At 39.4% G+C, this 24,999-nt stretch overlaps 1 protein-coding gene across 1 annotated transcript in view; it reads left to right on the top strand.

The window, feature by feature from the left end:
- Nucleotides 1-23,652, top strand: part of LOC126469874 (protein Pixie) — a 60,591-nt gene extending 36,939 nt beyond the window's left edge. Inside the window, exons 5-11 of the mRNA XM_050097197.1 lie at nt 7,468-7,654; nt 7,758-7,879; nt 8,424-8,708; nt 11,422-11,537; nt 18,984-19,180; nt 20,385-20,619; nt 21,684-23,652. Of these exons, the coding sequence (XP_049953154.1) occupies nt 7,468-7,654; nt 7,758-7,879; nt 8,424-8,708; nt 11,422-11,537; nt 18,984-19,180; nt 20,385-20,619; nt 21,684-21,731 (1,190 nt within the window). The 3' untranslated portion in view covers nt 21,732-23,652. The remainder of the gene's footprint in view (nt 1-7,467; nt 7,655-7,757; nt 7,880-8,423; nt 8,709-11,421; nt 11,538-18,983; nt 19,181-20,384; nt 20,620-21,683) is intronic.
- Nucleotides 23,653-24,999: the final 1,347 nt, after the last annotated feature.

The following is a 24,999-nucleotide window of genomic DNA, read 5'->3' as shown; positions in this document are numbered from 1 at the left end:
GTCCCCATGCCACTGGTTTTCATATGTTCAGACTCTGTACCAGAGGGGACTTCTGTGTGGGCACTGTATTATTGGATACCCACACAGTCTTCTTCAGAATCAATGTGTACATAACCGGTAGCAGCAGGTGACCCTGGGGCGTGACCTGCCTTCTGGGTCCCTTCATGGCCCCACGAGATATTGATAGTGTGATTTTCCAGTGGGACTGTTCCAGTTATTTTTTTTCCACCACCTGATTGAGTTGTGATGTGTCTCACTCATTTTCTCTGCTTTCGGTGTTGACCTCCAGGAAACCAGGTTCCATGTATTGCGAAACCCTACACTCCATGACTATTTGGAGCTATTTTAAGAATTGAGCTGACAAGGACAGTGTTTCAGACAAGTTTGCATGTACAGTCTGGATTCAGTCTAAAACAAACACATGCCACCCTTCCTCATTATGTGCGGCACTGCCCCAAACATTTTGCTTTGCGTTACTCAGGCTTCTGAGTCTGAGAATTACCAGCCTGTATTTCGTATCCTCAAACAGTGAATCGAGTGAATTCACTTACCTTTTACCTTTCACTTCATGTCACCTGGAGTCGTGTAAAGCTGTGTTCAATGAGTGAAAATTACTCAGTGCTCAAGCCCTTTGCCCTGACACAACTTGAAGGCCAGACCTTATCCATAGTCAAATGCTCAAAACACCTATCTGTGGATTGCCAGTGTCACATCCCTGCCATTTTCAAGTGTATGCAGAGTGAGGGATGAGTTCCCATGTCATTGGTGGGAAAGTGTAATTGTCCTGTTACTGAAACCAGGTAACCACCTCATTGAGATGGGCAGCTGTCGCTCAATTAGTTTCACAAATGTTCTCTATAAGCTGTGCAAATGTAAGGTGAGCTGGGGGCTGTGTTGTTACCTTGAGTCTACAGGCTGGTTTTTGCCTAGGCCATTCTACCGCTGACAATTTTGTTTGCATGGAGACTGCTACCCAGTCAGCCTTTGCCCTGTGTCAAAACCTTATAGCTGTCTTCTTTGATGTGCAAAAGGCTCATGACACCATTCACTACAACCTTGTTACCCAGCACGAGCAGTCTCTCCAGGGCCTGCTCCTGATTTTTGTCCAGAACTTCTTGTCTCACCATACATCATGGGATCAAGTTGGTTCCCACCATCCCCCCCAACTCCCACATCAACAAAAGAATGGTGTCCCACAGGGCTCTGTTCAGTGTGTGCCCCCTTTGTCTGGTGGCTGTCAATAGTCTAGTTGCAGCTGTGGGATGTACAGTGTCATCCCTACTGTATACTGATGATTTTTGCTATCACCATTGCTCCTCAACTATGGGTGTTGATGAACACTGACTACAGGGTGCCATATGAAATATGTAGTCCTGGGCTCTCACCCATGGTTTTCAGCCACCAAAATATGATTCATACGCTTTGTCACTGTAGTGCTGTCCCTCCATGCCCAGAACTGTACCTCAATGACCAATTGCTCAGTGTGGTAGAGTCTTGGTGCTTTTTGGGACTGGTCTTAGATGCCTGGTTGACATGGCTTCCCCAGATTTGCCAACATAAGCAAACACACTGGTCACACCTTAATACCCTTCACTGCCTCAGCAACACCAGCTGGGTTGCAGACCGCTCTACATGCTTGATGCTCTACTGAGGTTTGATCCTGTCCTTTCTTGATTATAGGAGTCTGGCATATGATTTGGCATCACCTGAACTCGATAAATCATTGTGGGGTCTGACTTGGAAGAACTCCCTTTCGAACCAGCCCTGTGAGCAGCCTACTTGCAGAGGCTGGGTCCTCCCCACTACAAACCAGGTGCGGCCAACTGCTGCTTAACTCTGAGATACATATTTGCTGCTCCCCTGTGCATCCTATCTTCTGGTATTGAGACCCACTTCACACAACAGAGGCCAGGACTATTCACAATTGCAGTTCACATAAAGTGTCGCCGCTCTGAACTCCAACTTCCCCAACTGCCTCCTCTTGTCAGGAAACAATAATATACGCACCCATGGTGTCTGCCCTTTCCTCGGACCTGTCTAGACCTGTCCTTTGGACCAAAAGGCTGTCGACGTTGTGGTTTTTCACCATCTGTTCCTGGCCATTCTCGATGCATTTCCGGAATTTGAAGTGGTTTACACAGATGGCTCTATGCTTGATGGATGAACCGGTTTTGCTTGCACATGTGCCCGGTGCAATGAACTATGCTTCTTGCCAAACAGATGCAGTGTATTTGCTGCAGAGTTGTTGGCCATTGCTTGAGCTGTCTGTCACATTTGTTCTTGCACTGCCGAGACTTTGTGAATTCACAGTCTCAGAGTAGTCTTCGGGCTGTCGACCAGTACTACCCTTAACACTAGTTGTAACTGTCCAGAGCTCTCTTGTGACCTCTGTCGAACTGGATCGGCTGTTGTCTGTGTGGACCCTGGGTCATATTCGGATCCAAGGGAGCAAATATGCTGAACTGTAGGCCAAGTTGGCTACCAGAATGCCAACTTTGGATATGGGGGTACTGAAACTGGACTTTCGGTTGACTCATTGGCACAGATTGGTGTACCCTGCTTTCTCCAAACTAACTGTGAACAATAAAGGGGACCATGACGATGGGGCTGTCTTCCGTTAATGCTTTTCACAGGGAATCTACCGTTATGTCGGCTTTGCATTGGCTGCACTTGGCTGACACATTGTCACATCCTATCACGTGAGAATCCACCCCACTGGTGCCTATCTGACAGTGGTCCACATCTTGCTGGACTGCTCCAGTGTGGCCACTTTCCAGTGAAACATTAAACTTGCTGACATGCCTGAATCTGGTGGTAGCAGAGGAACCAAAGCATCTGTTTAAATTTTTTTTTACATCTGTCGTTGATGTACTGTCTCATTGTCTTATCTTTCCTGAGATTTAATCAACTTGTCTGCATTGCTAGTTTTCTTTTGGTAATGGAGGGTGAAGAAACACAGGTCTGCTTCTGTGGGTGTGCCTCCCATCACTTATGTCCCAGGGACTTCCACCTGCTGTTTTGGTGGAACCAGTCTCCCACATTCACCCTCTTAACACCCCCCCCCCCCTCTCTCTCTCTCTCTCTCTCTCTCTTTTCTACTTGCTTCAGTCTTTTGGTTTTCTTGATCCTCTGTTACAGTTGCTTTCATTTGTATTTGTTTTCTGTGTTCTTCCTCACTGAGGGCTCTTCCCAACTTGATGCATATAGGTGGAGGGACTGAAGACCTCATAGTTTGTTCCCTCTAACCCCATCAGTCCAATCCAATCTAATGTTTGTAAATGTTTCCCTATATGTTTGGAAATCTAATTTATTATTACTAATTTGTTGTTACTTATCATGACTGAAAAGTGCCTGACTTAAGTTAATTATCTGCTTAGGTTTGATGTGATGATTGATATAGTTTCTTCCATTGAATAAAACTGGTGGTGCATATATGGCTGTTCATCAGTAGTTTTGTAAAAAACGAACTTGAGATAGGACAACATTGGAATGTAAATGGAAGAATGCTGCACATGAGTGCATACATGGATTAAGGAGGAAAAAGGGTAGAGGATGGCGAATAGTGGCAACAATTGTTATAAGAAACAGTCACAGACTTTTGTCGACAGCTTTGTGGTAAATGTGGAAAATAAGTTTAACTGGTTGCTCCAATTAAAAATGTAAGGGTAGGCAGTGCACAAGTATTTTTCAGTAAGAATTTAAAAAGTAAGGCTATAAGTAAACAGCAATAGAGCAGTTTGTTGGTAGATGGTATCTTGCTAGAAAGAGAGGCCTACTGTTGCTGGGCGAACTAAGATGACAATGCTGGATCTAGAAGACCTTTTTTGCCTAGTCCTGTTTCTTGTGAAATTATAAGAGGATATAGATACACTGCCTGAAGATTTTACAAAGGAAGCCATTGTGGTTGGGCAGTGGTGTTGGCAGAGATTCTAAGTATTATAGTGATCTTGTAAATATTGCATATTCATTGAGGCATGCCAGTGTTGAGTTTGCTCTGAGCAGCTACAATAAACTTTACTTGACCTCGTCTCTAAATAAAGTTAATTTGAAGAGAGAACTTGCATATTGATGTAGTTGGATAGTTCTTTCAGTACGGGAAAATTATATCTTCAACACGGTAAGAAAATTAAAGGAAGAATTACTAGGTTACAAACAAAACACTATCATGACGTCACAGCAGTGCCTTAATTAGGTTACAGAGAACAGCAAGAAACAAAACATTCAGTATCAGAAGGCTACTGAAAAGCTGTAATGTATCATACTGCATCATTATAAAATGTCAACCATTCTTATTGCTCTCTGGGCATCTTATCATTGCTGAACTAGGTATGTGCAATTCTACAGATTTCATGTTAGTGTCTTACTTCTGTTGAGGAGATATGGAAAAAGTAAGTTGTAACATTCATCAGAAATTGGCGTACATTTGAGAATGTTGATATTAATAAATTTTGCTTTCAGCAGCATCTGAAAATATATATAAGTAAAATTTGTAACAAATTCTGTATAAAAGCTACTTATAACTGAGTTCCAACATAAAATGTTAACCTTGTAAATCATTTTGAATCCCTATTGGCCTGTGTAACACAATTAGCTGATGGTGAATTTAATATCGAGTTCCTTTAAAGCACTTCCATTAAGAATTTACTACTATCAGTTACTGATGTAAACTTTCCGATTAAAATAGCTGACTGCTCAAGAACAACCCCAAAATAATGCATGTTAGAACAGTGTGAGCTGGAAAATTGTGCAGAGTATTCTGCATAGCAAAAAACCTAATTGTCTGTCAGGAAGAGTGCTGATGTTGAAATGACAGCTCTTTACAATGTGTACTGCCAATCATTGTTGAAAATAATCCCGACATCAAAGCAAATGCACAATTACAAGCAAGTCCCATCATGCGACAAAATAGACACCATCAAATACAATGAAAGAGAGACTGGTAAAATTAGAGATGAAGAGTAGCCTCAAGGGCTGATGTTATTATGATAATTGATGTGTTTATTATCACAAAGGTGGGATTGTCAGGCTCAGTAAAAGCTGCTGTGGAATAAGATACCTGAAATCAAGCTTTGCAAATACCTTAAGTAACATGAATATGATCCTGACGTGCGGTTTGAAGAATGCTGTGTGAAGAGGCATGGCACTGCACTTCAGAACACTTAACACCAATAACATGGCTTACATTTCCTCGAAGATGTAGGTTTTATGTATGAGACTCTTCAGAAAGATGTGCACTACAAAATGAACGTTTTTTGAAAAGGCTATTTAATTTTTGGCATCCTAACTCAAATGCTGGAGGAAAGGGGGGGGGGGGGGGTTCACCACCACTACTATATAGCATTGCCACGGTTCGGAAATACTGTAGATCCGAGACTGATACACAGCAGTCTGAGTTGTAGTGGAGAGATGGGTAGTCTCCACGTGACCTGTGTTTACGTTTAGTTATCATGCTATTTCCTCTTCGTTTATTGCTCTCACATTGAATGGAAACAAGACGGATTTCTGTAGCTGGGAGCTATAAAGTGAATTAAAATACATTCACGTAATTATGGTAGGTTAAAATAAGTTATTAGTTTCAGATTTTATTTTATTTCCACCTTTCTGACAGTCAAGCATTATTTGTCTTGCAGAACAGTGAAGTTATTTTTGTCAGTTTGCTAAAGAAATTTGGCTTTTGTTAACCTTTCCTGCTGAGGGCAGTCCATTTATTTGAAACGAAGTGTTTCATTCCACATTATTGGCTAGTTTCAATTGTTTGCTGAGTTTCAAGTGCATGTTTTCATCTTATAGCACATATAGCATTATGCCATACTAAAGAATCAAACATTAGATAATACAGTACTGGTACTCCAAGCAAATTTACATCCGAATCTGGACATATGAGTGTGCACTTTAAGCCGAATCATGCAGTTTAGCATGGTTCACGAAATTTCAATGCTCTTGGAGTATCCTCTGATGTCTTGTTTCTTGTATGACATAACTTAAGATCTTTTAATGTTTTAGACGTAAGAACATGGGCTTCCTGCGTCATTGTAGCTGTACAGGTGTGGTGACGCGTATTATCTGGTTCTTTCTGGCAACTGCTGAAATGAACCTGTTTCTAACAGGTCACGGGAAAATATTGCGTATGATGATTTGAATAGTGTTACTTTCAAAGTAAATTTCTGTTATGCAAGATGAACTATGTGCGAGAATGTAAGATGAACTTCTTAAATCACAGTGTGCTTGACTCTTTTTAAAAAAACTCTTTACCATTTAGAAAAATTTGAAGGCCAGAAGTTCAGAAATTTATGTCATTATTAAAAAAATTTTGGCACATCTGTGTGATGTATCTGTGTAACATGCGTAAAAAAGATCAAAATTATGTGTGAAAGCTTAGATTCTCTTAAAGCTTATTAAGCTTAGAGGCCAATATTATATGTGAAAGCTTTTCTTTTCTTGTAGCAATGCTATGCGTATTAATTTAGACCATTAACTTTTCCTATTTGTGTGGTCGCACTTCTTGACAGTGGTGTTTGCTATTGGCTGACTACATTGCATGTCCTATGCACTGAATATCCGCCGTCATCGGCTGGCATATGAAAATGTGCAGGGTACATGTTGCTGCACATTATAGATCTTTCCAAAACGTGTGGTTCCCCCCCACCCCCACCCACCTGTCCACCCCCACGTAAGTTTCTTTTTGTAAAGTGCTGGGAAATTCTACACCGGCATATAAAACCATAACGATTCAATGAATCGATAAGTTGTACAGTTCCAAGGAAATTTATACTGTCACTTAACATGGAAAAAGTGTATTTTCACCCAGGAGTAAGTGTAGTTTTAACTGGGAAGTCTGGGGAAAATCCGGGAATTATATTTCCTTGTGTGCGTATGCACCCTGACAAAGTTACTAGAGCCTTTACTTTTCTTATGTGTGTTTACCTTTCAATAATTAAACTACCAGATGCTAAGTATCTCTCCACCATCAGGTGCTCCATGCTTACGTACTGTGAATGTACCTGATGATGTGACATGGTCATAATTTGTCCTTCTCAGTTACCCATGACTATCTACACTGTCACCTTCCAGTGCATAATGTGGAAGGCCTGATGTTCCACAGAAAGTTCATTTGCATGCATCAACATGTTCTGCACCTGGCACATTTCCATAGCCAGTGATCAGTGAGTCCAGGTGATCACTTTTTGACCTACTTCACGTCTCCTGAGATTTCTGTATTGGGTCTACTCTCCCATTACACACACGGGGGGGGGGGGGGGGGGGGGGGGAGGCATTCAGATGTCAGGTGTTGTTGGGTTTTTTGTATTTAGTTGAATGATTGCAGACTGCTTGGTCCTCATATAATTTGTACATAAAAATCTGAAGTCTCCACTTTCTAAGGTTCTGTGGAATTCCCTCCCTTTGTTAATGCGATTTGAAGCAGTTGGTATTTCTAGTGTAAATTGCATTTGTTTTTAATTTTGACAGATTTGAATAACATACGAACCAGGGCAATTGATGCACTTTCTGGAGGGGAGCTTCAGCGATTTGCGTGTGCCATGGTGTGCATACAGAAAGGTGATATATTTATGTTTGATGAGCCATCTAGTTACTTGGATGTAAAACAGCGCTTGAATGCTGCTGTTACAATACGCTCCCTTATGCATCCTGATAAGTAAGTTTATGTAGTGTGTGTCATTGTCTTCAACTAAAATGTTGCTTAAACTGTTTTACTCAAATGTATGTATGTTCATTGCATTAGTTGGATTGCATTCCAGATTCATAATTGTTGTGGAGCACGACCTGTCAGTCCTGGATTATCTATCTGACTTCATTTGTTGTTTGTATGGTGTGCCAGGAGCATATGGTGTGGTTACAATGCCATTTTCGGTGAGGGAAGGTGAATATATTAGTTGTAATTTGTTTTAGGTGTTTCTGTATGTTTTATTTACATAAGGAATAATGTTTGTATAGTTTGAAAGATTATGTAATAATTACACGCTAAATTAGCAGGTAAACATAGTAAATAGTATAGCAAATTTTGTGGTTTTTAAGGGTTTTCTGGTGTCGCAAATGATAGTGAAGCTCTGGTAAGTTATTAGACAGTATGTACCATGAGCAATACAAAGCTTGTTAGTCACCATCATGAGATTCTATAGTTAAATAACTTTTCCGTCTATACCAACGTCTTTAAAGCAAAAAGATGATGCGTACATGCGAGGTGTGCTTGCTTGCATGAAAGAATGTGTGTGCATTTCTCTTCTTTTTTTTCTGATTAAGGATGTGGCTGAAAACGAATGTGTGCCTTTTAATTGTGTCTTGTCTTCAACTTACCGTACCATCTTCTCCTTAAATTGTTTATATTCCAACCTGGAGTCTCCATTCCTTAATGTCTTTAAAGTGTTTGACGTCTTCATATTCCATTTTATGCTGTTTCATTGCAGGAATAAATATTTTCCTTGATGGTTTTGTGCCAACGGAGAACTTACGTTTTCGGGATGAGTCGCTTGTCTTCAAAGTGGCAGAATCTGCAACAGAGGAGGAAGTTAAACGGATGAACCATTATGAATATCCACCAATGTATATGAGAATGGGAAACTTTCATTTAAGTATTGAACGAGGGCAATTCTCAGATTCAGAAATTCTAGTGCTACTTGGGGAGAATGGAACTGGTAAAACTACATTTATCAGGTTGTTGGCAGGAAAGCTTCGGCCTGATAATGGTTCAGGTTAGTACTTAATACTGTGATTGCAACATTGATTTGTGCATCAAACATTAAATGAACTCCTCGTGAGCATGAGAATGTTGTCCAACTCTAGGCTTATGTGTCAGTTGTCATATTGAGTAAAACTGTTCTGGATACATGACAATATTGTCATATTGTTGTCTAGACCATCATTTAGGCAACTGCTGAAAGTGGCCAAAAGGTTGATCTAGTGTCAAGATGTAGTCATACACCGGAAAAATTTTATTTCAGGCAGAAATAGTGACTGATAAGTAAACAGGTGAAAGAAATGGAGTAAGAGGTCATTTGACTCTGGTCAGATAATTTTCTTACAGTACAAATCACATATTCTCCTACGTTTGTATTTTTGTAGAGAAGATACTCCACAAATGCCAATTAAGTTTTGGTGTCAGTACACTTGTTACTTATCACCGAGATTGACGACAAATGTACATTTGTGTCATAATTTGACTGACTTGTACTGTGTTGTTTAATTTAAGTGGTATAAGAGATGTTGGAGTGAAATGTATTACATGAATGACAGAAATGAAGAGCAATTTCTATCATGCCTTTAGAAAGTGTGCCATATTATATTTTTGTGTAAAGACAATGGGGTTTTACTTCATCTAATGCAGTTGTAATAGTGTGTAAGGTTCCAGAAGGGATAAGTTTGACTACATGAAACCATGTGCCCTGGGAAAAAAATAAGTGGTTTACTTTGGCACTGTGGCAACACTTTAACATTATTAATTATGTAATGTCACACTGTTGGGGTGAGATATCTCATCTGACCCATGAAATATAGTTAGTGTGTGCTCTACCACCAATTTAGTACAAGCTCATACATATGCAGAGGAAGCAGTGTTCAGGCTGTGGTTTAACTAAAATGAAACTTCGTTTCTGGCAGTTGGAAATTGTTTCTTTTTTTTTAAAAAAAAAAAAAAAAAAAAAAAAAAAAAAAAAAAAAAAAAAAAAAGAAAGAAAGAAAAAGAAAAAAAGGTAGTGCTTTCCTCAAATTAAAAGTGAATGCATGCACAAAGCTGTTGTGTTGAATGTTGTAGCTGTTATTCTGTAAGTTTAATAAATTTGGTTTTTACAAATGTGCCTTCCAAGAAGTAAAATTTTTTTATGCATTTGTTTGACACCTACATGGCACCTTCTCTTGAGGCTCAATTTATTTCTTTGTGTGTCTCATTTATGCCTTAATTCTACAGAATGCCATTTTTCAGAAATTTTCCTACTTGTTGCTATAAATGCTTCTTCTACAGTGGAATCTAATCTATCTCCCCAATATGTGTTCCATGGCTTGTTGAAAATCCTAATAATGAATAGATTGAGTTTTCAACCAATGAAATGTCTAGTATAATGTAGATTCAGCTTCTTTGTTGAGTATTTGCTGAAAATTTTCCAACAGTTAACATCTAATGTTTCAATATTTACACTGTCCTTATTTGCTGTGCAATATGTTCTAATAAATTGTTTTCTAGCCCACTGTTAGAGAAGCATTTGTTAGAACATATTGGGCAGCAAATTTGGAGAGTGTAAATATTAAAATATATGTATTTGTATGTAGATTTTGGAATTTTGTCTAAAAAAAAAAAATGCTGTGTGCATTCCGACTGGCCTTTTCACTGTCTAGCACACATTTGACGTGACCAGTCTCCACACTGTAGTGCAGACTGAGAAACATACAGTTGATTTCAACACAGAACTGGCAGTTTCTGGCTTTGATGCACCACTTGGCTCAGTGCCAGTAGACCGTGATCATTTCTTGGAATGGTGCTGCCAATAAACAGCTGTGCTGACTGAAGCCCCAATAGTGAGGCTAGTTGTCATCACTTCTGTGTCTATGGAAAGAACACACAGTGGTCTCAGATCTCAGTAACACATTTTTTCTACTGATGATAGCAGTGACAAGCCTCCCTCAATTCCTCTTTGGTTGGCCTCTTCCATCTGGCAGACAACTCCTTATGGGATACAGACACAGTGCACATTTTATTTGTTTCCCTCCAATATTTCCCTAGGATGCACTCTTGTCAGCCTAACATAAGTTTCCTACAGCTAACAGCCTTGTGTTTCACCTGTGGAGCAATTGGATTATCATTGGAAGGGAATGCCTCAAACCTATTAATTAAAAGTATCAGTTTAGCCTTTTGACCATTAACAACACCCTAGCCACTCACCACCAAGTGACTGTTTGATGCTGGATTGGGAATCTTATGAGACCACATGACAGTAAGAAAAAAGATCGCAAAACTGCCACACTCCATAGCCACATGTACCTGGTGAAAGATACTTCTATAACTAGCCCTTGCAATGATGAAAATATAGGAAAACTGCTAAACGTGGTGAAAAGGTAGTTTCTGATTGCTTTCACACAGAACCATGTAAAATATTAAACCAGAGCCAATACACAAATTTTATATAGTGGCTATTTCTGTCGGTAATTAGTGCGTATTCTTGGAGGAATGATGCACTACTCTTAGGGTCCTCGTGGCTCTCACTAATTTGATAAGAGTACTACAGTTAGTTATATCAGCACAATCCTAGTTTTACTTTCCTCTTTGTACGCATTAAAGTAATAAAATCTTCTGAAAATGTGTATGTTAACATTGTTTCAGTGTAGAATAATTACATTTAAATTGACAAAATAACTAAGTTCCTTATGCCCAAAATTATTTAATTTACCTTGTGTATTTCATTAATTTTCTTTCAGGTTCAGTGCCCCAGCTACATATAAGTTACAAACCTCAAAAAATCAGTCCAAAATCACAGGGAATTGTTCGTCAACTACTTCATGAAAAAATAAGAGATTCATACGTTCACCCACAGGTTAGTTTTATCCTCAGTAGTTTGACACTGTGCAGTAACTTTTAACAAGTAAAAAGCATAATATGGAATAAATTCAAAATGGTGGTGGGTGGTGTTGGGTGGCTCCAGTAAAACTTTGTGATGGTATTATTATTTCTTGTTGTAATACCAATTTCTCAACACTTGCTGTTGAAGTATTTTTTCATCCTGCAATAATTCCAGCAAGAGAACAGTTTTTAATATAGTGAACTGTACAATTAGGCAAGTTAATGTGGAACTCACACGTAAGTTGCATGTATTCGCACATCTTACGGGTTTTGAGGCATTTGTTCCATTGTGAAACAAAACTGGGAACTCATAGAGATAATAATCCTGAATCTGTATGAGGAATAAGTGACGATTCCTCCTACCCCTCTCTTCCATCTGGGAGGGGAGGGGAGGGGAGTGGGGACTATATTCTTCTGGTGCAAAATGGCTCTGAGCACTATGGGACTTAACTTCTGAGGTCATCAGTCCCTCTTCTGGTGCAAATTTTCTATTTATATTCTTGCTGGTAGTGTTGTATACACATACTACTGATCCTCTTTTCAAGAGGAAGTCCTGGTTCTCTTAAAGACAATAGGTAGTGTGTGCTCTGAACAGTTTTGTTCACTGACAAATATTATACCAATCTTGATACAAATAACTTTCCATGACTTAAGTGAAAACTGTGACCCCACACTGTAAGGTTGTGCACCTTTTTTTATGTAGACATCAGCTGTTTCGGGCCTAATTTACTGCCAGCATATAATCTTTAATACATTATTAAAATTATGACAACTATGTTTCTCAGTAAATTCCTCCTTTACAAACAAACAGACAAATTGATCTTCATTAAAATTGTTGTACTGTTCACTTGTAAAGAGCTTCCTTTCACAGTATTCAACTGAGGTGACTAAAGTCATGGGATAATGGTATGCACATATACATATGGTGATAGTATTGTTTACACAATGTATAAAAGGGCAGTGTATTGGCAGAGCTGTCATTTGTACCCAGGTGATTCATGTAGAAAAATTTCCGAGATGGTTATGGCTGCATGATGGGAATTAACAGATGTTGAACAGAGAATGGTAGTTGGAGTTAGATGCCAGAGACATTCTACTTCAGAAATCCTTCAGGAATTCAATATTCTGAGATCCACAGTGTCAACAGTGTGCCAAGAATACCAAAGTTAGGCATTACACCTCACCACAGACAACATAGAGACCAATGGCCTTTACTTAATGACAGAAGACAGCGGCATTTACGTAAAGTTGTTAATGCCAACAGAAAAGCAACAATGTGTGAAATAATTGCAGAAATCAATGTGGGACGTACGATAAACATATCTGTTAAGAACAATGCAGTGAAATATGGCATTAATGAATTGGGCAGCGGATGACTGACATGAATGTCTTTGCTAACAGCACAACATTGCCTGCAGTGCCTCTCCTGCGCTCGTGACCAGACGTGTTGGACCCAAGACAACTGGAAAACTGTGATGTGGTCAGATGAGTCCCAATTTCAGTTGGTATGGTTAGTGTGTGGTGCAGACCCCAAGAAGCCATGGACCCAGGTAGTCAGTAAGGCACTGTGCAAGCTGGTGGTGGCACCATACTAGCATGGGCTATTTTTACATGGAATTGAGTGGGTCATCGGTAATGTTCAGCTACTGGAGACCATTTGCAGCCATTCATAGACTCAGTGCTCCCAAACATCAATCACATTTTTGTAGATGACAATGCGCAATATCGCCAGGCCAAAATTTTTCATAGTTGGTTTGAAGAACATTGTGGACAGATTGAGCAAATGGTTTGGCCACCCAGATTGCCTGACACGAATCCCATCAGACATTTATGGGACTTAACCAAGAGGTCATCCACAGCTCGTGGTCTTGTGGTAGCGTTCTTGCTTCCCGCGCACGGGGTCCCGGGTTCGATTCCCGACGGGGTCAGGGATTTTTCCTGCCTCGAGATGACTGAATGTTGCTGTGTAGTCTTAATCATCATCATCATCATCCAGCCCCATTATGGCCAGAGGAAGGCAAAGGCAAACCACCTCCGCTAGGACCTTGCCTAGTATGGCGGTGCGGGTCTCCCGCATCGTCCCCTACGCTCCTCGGAGTATTATGGGACCTCATCATCAATCAAGAGATCAGTTTGTGCACACAATCCTGCTCTGGCAACACTTTCACAATTGTGGACGGCAGTAGAGGCATCATGGCTCAGTATTTCTGCAGGGGACTTCCAGCGACTTGTTGAGTCCATGCCACATAGTTTCTGCTCTACACCAGGCAGAAAGAGGTCTGACACAGTATTAAGAGGTATCCCATGACTTTTGTCTCCTCAGTGTATGTCTCAATGAAATGCTTGTGGTGTAAACATTCTCCATGTTGCAAAGACATGAAAGGGGACAGTGTGGCTACTAACAAAGAAACCCTTGAGTGCAAGGTCGCAAAAGACCAGTGGTGTTTACGGCATTCAGTGTCCCCATGGAACCAAATATTGGCTGGTAATAGCAACATGGAGGTGGGACTGGAGATACCCTATTGTGAGAATATGGAGCGTAGTTCAACTGCTTAGTCGATGTGTAACCCACAACAGTGCTACAGTGCTAGTGGTGGTGTTACAAAGCAGAGCAATGGCAATGACAAATAAAGCAAACATTGCATTATATCAACAACAACAACAACAACAACAACAGTTCTGAAGTCCACATTTTGTTGGAAAGGAACCCAAGGAATTTTGCGGAGTGAGAAATAATTGGCAGATAGAAAGATTAGTGTTTCTGTAAGATGACTCTGTGGAATGTGTGGTGGTGTATACACAGTGCATACATTGTACATGAGGAGTAGGATGATGATGATGATGATGATGATGATGATGATGATGATGATGATGATGATGATGATGTGTGGTTAACAAGTGAAAATGATATTGAAACAGGGGTTGAGCAATGTAGTTTATCATCCTTGTTGGACAGGGAGCCACAAATCTGGTCTGCAGTGAAAGGTAGTGAAGGGCAATAGTTGTTCAGAAAGTGTGTACTAAACATAATTATGTACATGGAAGATCACATGCAGCATAGTAAAAAACATTTATGAACAGATTTTGAATAAGTCCACAGCAACATGACCATGTAGTGCATAAGAAGAATGATGGATATTAAAGGGAAGACAAGGTGCACTTGTTATAAAACTGGTGTTTGTGGATTTTAAGGATGCTCGATAAAATTTACAGCATGTGCATGATACTGACATACTACGTTATGCATATCAAATTGCATGTGACATAGGTTACAGTGATTTCAAGGGAACCAGTGGATACTTGCATAACTTCAAACAGTGATACAGATTACGAAAACTAAGACAACGAAATTTCAAACAAAGCATTAACTTTACGATGCACAGGAAACTGTTGAATCGGCCCAAAAATTTTTAGATGAGATAAACAAAATTATACTATCATTCAGTAAGAAATTTGTTTTCCACTCTGACTGATCTTGATTTGAAGAGGAAGTGCATATGAAAGGAACCCTGGGAATTAGAGGTACCAAGAGAGCTATTTCAAAATAAACTTAACATTAGTGCCTTAAACACATTCTGTATAAAATTATGCAGACTGTTAATCTGGGTAGTAAAGTGGCTGGTAAGTTATTTATTGTGCTGCGAGAAGTTGGAGGTACTGCACTCGTAGATTCTTTCTCCTGTGCATGATCTTGCAAGGGCAGTACGGAATTTGTGTCACAGCAAGTATGAGTGGGAAAATGGGTGTAATATAACTACTACTATGGTATAGGCACTGATTTTGGTCAATAGCTGGCCAAGAAACTTACTTTTGCTTGATTCCTGGAACCACTAGACAAATTCAGCTTCTCGAAGCCTTCCCCCCCCCCCCCCCCTCCCCCCCCCCTCCCCCCCTCCGTGTCTATAAAATATATTATTGCAGTATCTGCAGCTACACCTTAAAGAGTAGCCAGTTTCAGGATAAGCTCATGACAGCGTTTTGCATTTGGTTGCATGTCATCACGTTCCATCAGTGCTCATCACCCTGTTACACCCATACAATTCTATCTGCATTTTTTAAAAGTGGAGAGTCCTGCACGGTTTGTAACTCCCAAGGAGTTCCCCATCAATTGTGATGGTGTGAACCTTTGTGATTCCTGTGGCATGCTATTTTTTATTTGTTCTTCGTAGTACAAGTTAATGCTCTATTTTGAACATTTCTTGAATGTCAGCTGTATCCATTTTGTGAAGTGTAATACATTCTTCCCATAGGAGGTTGATCTCTGCACCTCCCAGGCACATTTTCTGTCGCCCTCCTGATGCACATGATGAATCACTAGCAGCTAATATTTTTCCTGTCGTCGTTGTTTACACAGCGCTTTCGTAGGAGGCTTATGAAAGATTGAGATTGTGACCTCGCACTCAAGGGGTGTCTTGTAAGATTGCATCAAATGTCTAGATGAGATTGTTCCACTTAGAGTGCTCGCACATCTTTTGCAAAGTGCTTGCAGACAGTGGTGGGAAAACAGCTCATGCACAGTTATTTGAGGAAATGGGCCATAGCCTATGTGACCATATACCACAGCAGGAGTGCCTGAGGGCAGGGGGTTGGGTGAATGACTTGCACAGGTGACAGAACAAGGCACAACCACATTACAGTAGCGCCACATGCTGGTCAGCTTTTACTACCTGTGCATGTGAGTTTCTATGCCTCACAGGGCAGTGTTGGATTCAGTTGAGCATTAAGTTCTGGTATCCTGTCTTACATCTCGGGGCCATAATCCTCACACATGTCTAAAAGTTAAGCACAATAGGGGAAAAGAGAAATGGAAGGAGAATGATCAGCAATCTGTGTAATTGTTAATGTTTCCTCATAAACCCAGAAGTGTTAAATCTGGCCAGGAAAGTAGCGCGCGCGCACACACACACACACACACACCACACACACACACACACACACACAAAATTATTTGGACCTATGCCATATACCAGTCATACATTAAGCAGTATTAAATTTTTTTCAGAAAGTGTCATTTCTTGGAATGTGGTAGCTGATATAGTCACTGGAACATTATTGAAAAAGATCCATTTGATAGGTGATGGGTGTGGGGAGGTATCGTATTGTCTGCATGTACAGACTTTCTCTGTCTTGTTGGTGTTCAGAGGAATAACACCCATAGGTCAAGGATGGCTTACTGCAGGCCTGTCCACATTGAGGTGCTACGTTTAATGAGTCTTACATGCAGGCCTCCAGCTGTTGACTGCTTGGTCTGACCAGCAAGGTAACTGGATCTAAAAATTGTAGAGCATATTGGGGACCCCTTGGGGATATGAGTTGCAGGTTGTTATCTGGTACAGAACAGATGCTCAGCATCTTCTCATTAGATTCGTTGAGCAAATAGCTTTTTGATCATGTTGTGCAGATAATGAATATACTTTCCTGTTCTATTATATTTTAAAAACTGTTTTGGGGTTCAGAACTTTCATAGTTATGTATCTTGAACACCGTTATATGCCAGCTATCTCGTGATTAAATTTCAATACATTCTAGAACTTTCCTAACAAGTTACCAGAAATATGCTGTAATTTGTTGGTAAGTGTTAACTTTGGGATTCTTTTAATATAATAATAACTGTGCTGTTCCCCTCTCTCTCTCTCTCTCTCAATTTTGATGTTTTGCGTGTGGGTAGTGAGCTGTACAGACGTATTATGGTGCATCTTGCCAAGGTACAAATTGTGTAAAAGGGTTGGTAGTGAACTCCTAACTTGCAACCTGTGTGTTCTGTGATTCAGGATTTGAAATTATTTTAATTTTTGGTCGCTTTATGTATTGTATTAGATTTCCTGGTTCCCCCCCCCCCCCCCCCCCCCCCCCCCCCCCTCCCATTAGTTGAAACAGTTATTGTAAAAAAATTCAGAAAGTTATTTGCTTTAATCTTAAGTAGTTTCTTGGCTGATGATAAATACTATATTTACCCAACTATTATGAGGTTTCTTCCTAAATTCATCATTTCAAAAATACAGGCTCATTGTATATTTGCTGACAAATCTTTGGTTGCTGAGGTCAGTGTTCTTATGTTGTGTAATAGCTTAGTATAGGGGTTGTCTTACATTCACAGATGAAGCTTTGGTAGCTGTCACATGCAGGTTTGGCCATTTCAGAAGGGTTGGAGGGGTGCAGTGGCACCAGCATGGCTGAATGTGAGTAGGGTAGTGGTAAGGTGCAGAAAATTTTGTCATGCTGCTAACTATGATGCATCCTATGTACCTAGCTTTTTGTGAACATCTACACATTTAAACTGCTGTTCACTTGAATCTAAATGTAGTCTGAACTGAACTGACTTTGTGAATGAACAAATACTCAGCAATGGTATACATTTCAACAGTGGACAAATCAATTCTAACATGAATATGTTCATATACAATGCCCAAAATGTGGCATAATAAATGAAACAAGAAGTATAACAATAGCACTAAACCAGCCACTGCTAGACAGCATTGTTACTTTCCAAGGTTTGTGACCAATGATGAAGAGCACTGTTAGCCCAAAGTGGTCAGACTTCTGCCAATTCAGCAGAGGCTCCCAGAGGGTAACGTATTATTATTGTTATTCAGTTTGCATAATGTTGCAAGAATGGGAAGTTGTAGCGTTTTATCATGGATGTAAATCACAGCAGTGACTCTGTTGAGAAACATAGAGCCAAGTGTATGCTGCTGACAAATGGCTCATGCAGACAATACAAAACTAACTTTAACTTAATGGTTATTCATGATGCAGAGGTCACAACTGTACAGCATGAAGCAAATTTGATGTCACAAAGTGAAGGTGCTGTCAAATGAAGAAAGCTGGTTCTACATGTGAAACTCTCAGGGGACCAAATTGGGAAAGATTTCATTAATTAGAGCACCTGGTTGTTCATTAAGTCAGTGAGAGACACAATTAAGGATTCCAAGTTATTCAAGAAATAATGTGAATAAAGTTGCTGGAGGTAAAGAAGAATTTTCTGACTGCATACTTACCAGAGTTCAAAGCGAGTACAAGCTGATGTTTGACAATGCAGAGGATGGGACTTATGTACTAGTGCAGAAGAACACTAGCCCAATGATTTACTGTGGCTTTTGATGAAAAACCATTGCGTATCATCATCATATAATCTATCTAGGAAAACACAGATGTTTATTATGGGCAATGTTAACTTTTTAGCCAGATGTTAAGATACTTTAATTACACATTTTAAATTTGATTTGTCATAACACACAAAAATAAAAATTTCTCAAGGAGTCCCTTTAAAAAAAGGGATTATCTGATATTGTCAAATAAATATGGCATGTGCTTTTGTGTTCTAAATAGTGTTTTTATTGATTCTTACATATTTTCAGCTAATTTATGCTTACATATTTTGAACTTCAAGTTTATAATCGTGTACTTTTTGTTCATGCAGTTTGTGACTGACGTCATGAAGCCTTTGAGAATGGATGATATAATGGATCAGGAAGTTCAGAACTTGTCGGGAGGAGAACTGCAGCGTGTTGCTCTAGCACTTTGTCTTGGTAAACCTGCTGATGTTTATCTCATAGATGAACCATCAGCATATCTAGATTCTGAGCAACGTCTTGTGGCTGCAAAAGTTATAAAAAGGTAAATGTTTCTATAGAACCACTTCGTTAGGAACAGAATAGTGCCATTTTCATCAGACAAGGGTATCATCAAGACTGCCCCGGAGAAGGGTGATATGAGTGCTGTCGTTGTCTATATACACAAATGATTTGGTGGACAGGGTGGGCAGCAATATGCAGTTGTTTGCTGATGATGCTGTGGCGTACGGTAGGGTGTCAAAGTTGAGTGACTGTTGGAAGATACAAGACGACTTAGACAAAATTTCTAGTTTGTGTGATGAATGGCAGCTAGCTCTAAATGTGGAAAAATGTAAGTTAATGTGGATGAGTAGGAAAGACAAACATGTAATGTTCTGGTACAGTATTACGAGTGTCCTGCGTGACACAGTAAAGTTGTTTAAATATCTGGGCGTAACATTGCCAAGCGATATGAAATGTAATGAGAATGTGGGAACTGTGGTAGGTAAGGTGAATGGTACACTTTGGTTTATTTGGAGAATTTTAGGAAAAAGTGGGTCACCTGTAAAGGAGACCGCACTTAGGACACTGGTGCAGGTCGGATTGAAGGAGGACATCGAAACAATTCAGAAACGGACTGCTAGATTTATTATCGGTAGGTTAGAACAACATGCTAATGTTTTGGAGAAGCATGGGGAACTCAAATGGGAATCCCTAAGGGAACGTGACATTCTTTTTGAAAATTTCTATTGTATCAATGTAGATAACCAGACTTTGAATCTGACTGCCAAACGATTTTACTGCCACCAACATACATTGCGTGTACGGACCCTGAAGATAATATAGGAAAAATTAGAGCTTGTATGGAGGCATATAGATAGTCGTTTTTCCCTTGTTCTGTTTTTGAGTGGAATAGGAAAGGAAATGACTAGTAGTGGTGCAGGGTACTCTCCGCCATGCACTGTATGGTGGCTTCTGGAGTATTGATGTGGATGTACTAGCTGTAGTTGTAATAAAATGACCTTATCATTTTTGAGACCAGAGATGTATTAGTTGTGCAATATAAAATGTCACTTTGTGCGTGGATTGTTCTCTGAAGGGCTAATAAAAAAATAAAAAAAAAAGCGCATGTGCACACGCTCGCACACACACAAAATTCTATTCATTGTTAAGTGGTTATAACTACTCCTAAACACTATGTTTTTAATGCTTAACTGAGTTTTAAACTATGAAATCAGCAGCACTGATTTCTCTTTTGTTTTCTGCAGGTTCATACTTCATGCTAAGAAAACTGGTTTTGTGGTTGAACACGATTTCATCATGGCCACTTACTTGGCTGACAGAGTCATTGTATTTGAAGGAGCACCATCGATTGAAACTGTAGCACACAGTCCACAAAACTTATTGGCTGGAATGAACAGATTCCTGGAACTTTTAGGCATCACATTTAGGAGAGATCCAAATAACTACAGACCTCGAATCAATAAAAACAACTCTGTGAAGGTATGTGTTGAGAGTTGATCAAAGCTAAAGGAGTAAAATGCTGTTAACCTGAATAATTGGGTTGTCTGTACCGATTTTGGTTGTATCTCGTTATAAAACAAATTCTTACAGAAGTTGAATTTAATGTAATTTACTTTTTTCATTCTTCACTGAAATTTAAGATGGTACATTGATTAGACTAACTTGTGGCTTGTGTGTGTGTGTGTGTGTGTGTGTGTGTGTGTGAGAGAGAGAGAGAGAGAGAGAGAGAGAGAGAGAGAGAGAGAGAGAGGGGGGGGGGGGGGGATTTAAAATGGTACATTGATTAGACTAACGTGAATGAATGGGCATGACACGCAGGACTATCCTTGGGATATAAAACCCACTAACTCAAAAATGAAATGAGATTCTGTTCTCAGTTTTAAATAAAATTTCATTCACTGCACTGTATGAGGAAAGCAGTGTTTATGCAATGCGTTTTTACCTCTGCAAACTCTTTAGAATTTTGTGCAGTGTTTTACTTAATTTGATGCAGCGCAGTACATATGATGAATAACGAAAATAAATTAAGTTCTTTACCAGGTGAAAATATCAGACTGTAAAGTGTGCAAAAATCAAATTTTTTTCACCTAACACTTTTCAAAAAACCGGATGATAAGTATTTTATACTGGCCGGAATGCTGTCTCTTGGTGCAGGCACCAGCATTTGGTGAGCGGTGCAGCTGTAACAAAAGCTGCCTCAGCATGTAATACAAAGAGAACATCTCTAGCAATGAAAAGGTTAAACTGTGGCTGTGAGTTTGAGAAATGTCCAGAAAATCATTGACTGGACTAAGGAAGCACTGTATTTGAGAGCTGTCTTCCTCCCTTGGTCCGAGTGTCCATATGCTTGGTTTATATCCTACGATACTGGTTCAGATATGTTAATTGAATGTTAGCGGAAAAGGCTGTTTACATTTAGTTATAGTCTATTGCTAATCTTTTCCATAAAGCAGCTGATTAATTACTGGTTTGTTTATTAATGAAAAAAATTGTGTATGTTGAAACTAAAGTTTTTCCTAAGAAGTGTTTCTTTTGACTTTCAGGACACTGAACAAAAGCGAGCTGGTCAGTATTTCTTCTTAGAAGACTAGCAGCTATACAGTATGTTGGAATCAGCACTACAGATGGCAATGGCAGAACGCTTGACTAGTACATGCATTGTGAACTGACTTAATGCTTTGTAATATTAGTTCTGAGGGTTTGTTGGAAAGCAGATTCTGCAGACAGATCCAAAAATCATCATCATAACAAAGAGAGGCCAACCACTGCTGTGAAGTAACTGAATAATGAAAATATCTTCAGCCTGCTTCCTTCTTCTTCCTTCTGAATTGCTGAATATTTAAGTTTTGATTGTGCGTCTTCCACAGTATGACAATCTTAATTTTGTGGAGATATTCAGGAGATGTATTAGTTCTGGAAGGCATGTCACTGTAGCCGACATTGGAAGTTTTCGGTGGCTGTGATGACATCCTGTTTCTTTATAGTATGAAAATAAATAAAACCTAAATCTACCTGTATTCTGTAATCAAAATGTGCACATGTTAAACATGTGGTACTTCATAACAGATTTATTTTGAATAGAAGGTTCTTGAGGAAAGAGTATATTAAATGTACGCAAGACGCCAAGCTTCCAACAATATCCTCGATTGTCTTTGTCCAGAAAGGAACTTTGGGAGATAATGAGAATCCCCATATGTAAGAAATGTAGTGGTGGCTGTTGTGAAGAGATTAGACTGACACAAACTATGTCACCTGTAGCATCAGTGTAAATGAGTAAAATGGAGTGCAGCGAAATATGTAAACTGTGTGTCTATTAATGTCATTAATGCACATTCTAAATTTCTCTAACATCGTTGATGACTGGGCACCAGTAATTTGAGTGTTAATCAAAATCTCTCGCTGCCGGGCAGTACCTGGTGCTTATTCACAAGTCAGATTTCAGTGTAAACTCGGCATACAGGTGCTATCAGTATGTCATTTGTATCTATTGATCGCAATAATATGTTTAACAATTGTATTATTAGCAAAGGAAAAGGAGAATATTTTTGAAAGCTTGAAATTTTATCAAAATGTAATGAAAGTTTGATTGGAATAATTCACAAAGTGCACATCTTGTGGCACAGCAGACTATATATTGCCACTTCATTCAAATTGGCGTTATGACGGATTACGTTGATTTTATATTGTTTTTCTGTATTATTCTTAGGGTGTACTGTTCAGCCACCTCGTTTTTTCGTTTTTTTTGTTAATGTTCTTTCTCGCTTACTTGCATAGTATTGTTCTATTTGCGGTACCCCTTGCCACTTTGTAGTGTTTCTTTAATCTTCACTGGTTCTTGTCTCGAAAGTATGTTGAATAATTGTCTGATTTGCTCCTCTCTTTATATTTTTTTGTTTATTTAGCAGACTGGATACCTTCTCTATCAACACTTTCATGTTCTTTTTTCATCTGCGTGGAAGCATTTCACAATTCACAAAGCACAGTTTTCTCACATGTTTGTTAGTAACAAGCATGTGCAATGTATTAATTATATATTTCTTATGTAAGGTAAGGAGATTTCAAATGATATCATTTATTTACACTCCACTGATGTCTCTTACTTGTCACTACTGTTATCAACAGTTTGGTCCATAAAGGTATAAGTGGCACAGCTGTCTGCAGCTGTCTTCTATACTGTCTCACATTAGCCAGTTTAGAGCTTTCCAACAAGCCTTTGTCATGTGTAATTTACAGTCGATCATACCAATGTACTAGTTTGGAAATGATTTCGTCAGTTGGTTATCGATATAAATCTAAAACTCTTGATGTTAAAGACTTACGGTTTATTGCTGTATGGTATTAAAATAGAGAAGAAATGTTGAGAGATTTTTCAGCAAGAGCCCTGGAAAATGATCCAGAATACGTGCTGTATTAGGTTTGTAACGACTTGTGATGTGTCTGAATGTACCAAATTGAACTGTTAAGATTTTTTAAAATACAGTGGAATAAAGTATTCTGTTCATAAAAATGTAATCGTTGGTAGAGTTTGTTTTTTGTGCTAGAAATAATAAAACCCTCTTCCTTATCATATTTATCTAATTGGAGATATTTAAGTGTGATACAAAGCACAAGTTCAGCGGAGAGTTTTATTAATATTGGCTTACATTATAATTCTGTTTAAATTTAAAATGTAGTGGTATATTGTCACATGTAAACTACAAGTGTGTTCAAATTCGAAGGCAGGGTCGTTGGTGAAATTAAACACTTGCACTGAGAGCACATTTATTACTGACACCAATGTACAGCCAGAACAGAGCTCAACTTGTGTACAGTGTGTGCAGTTCTATATACAAACACCGAATATTCCAGGAAGCTGGTATTTATAGAAACATCGTATATTCTAGAATACACAAACATAAGACATTTTGAGAACCTTCCAGAAATGATAATACTAAATAAATGCTGGTTGTCGGCTTCACACTGCCGACCCACAGCACACCAGCTAGCAATGTTAACCACTGTGCCACACTGTGTGCACATCAGCTGGTGCATTGCTTCCTCTCCAGAAAGTACAGTGACCCACTGTTCAATGTGGTCCACTGGAGCCAATTATAGCATCCCGTATCTAGATCTCGCTAGTGGTCATCTGTGTGGCAGTGCTGGCAGATCCTTGCGTTTCGGTCACATTGTTACATCTTCTTCGCTATGATGAGCATGAAAGTTTGATGCTTCAGTTCTTTGAATCTCCCGTAATCGATCTGTGTCTCAGCACTGTAGTAGGGCATCATAAGGAGGAGATGGATGTTGTCTCTGTGCTTCTGTATTTTTGATAAAGGGTCATAATCCTTGACTTCATATGTAACATCTGAGAAGCTGTGGAGAATACAAGACAGCCCAAAGTAGCACTTAAGTAACTTTTGGAATAGTCCTACATTCTGGAAAGGCATAGCAATCCAAATTCAGTCTCCTGGACTGTATCTCATTGGTTGGTGCTTGGCTCTGTAGCACTCTGTCCTCATGGCCGTCCAGGGTCCGTATACAAACCAGCTGTGTTGTGCCTTAGTCCTGGTGATGAAATGTTTCACACAGTCATTATGGGTATCATCCATTTGAAATGGGAACGGTGTATCCATTGTGATTTCAGCCTCACAACCATGGAACAGAATGAATCGTGTGAAGCTTGTGATGTTTTCCTTCATTGTGTTGAATGAAAATGTCACGGCAGGCAGTGAGATATTCCAATCTCTCTGGTAGACATCGGCATACATAGACAGTATATCTGCCAACGTCTTACGAAAACATTATGTGACACCATTCCTCTGTGGATGGTAAGCGGTTGTCTTTCTTTGGGAGGTGATGCAACTTGAAAATCTCAACTGG

The sequence above is a fragment of the Schistocerca serialis genome, chromosome 3, assembly GCF_023864345.2.
Source record: "Schistocerca serialis cubense isolate TAMUIC-IGC-003099 chromosome 3, iqSchSeri2.2, whole genome shotgun sequence".
NCBI classification, from domain to species: Eukaryota; Metazoa; Arthropoda; class Insecta; order Orthoptera; family Acrididae; genus Schistocerca; species Schistocerca serialis.
This window is presented reverse-complemented; position numbering and strand designations above follow the sequence as displayed.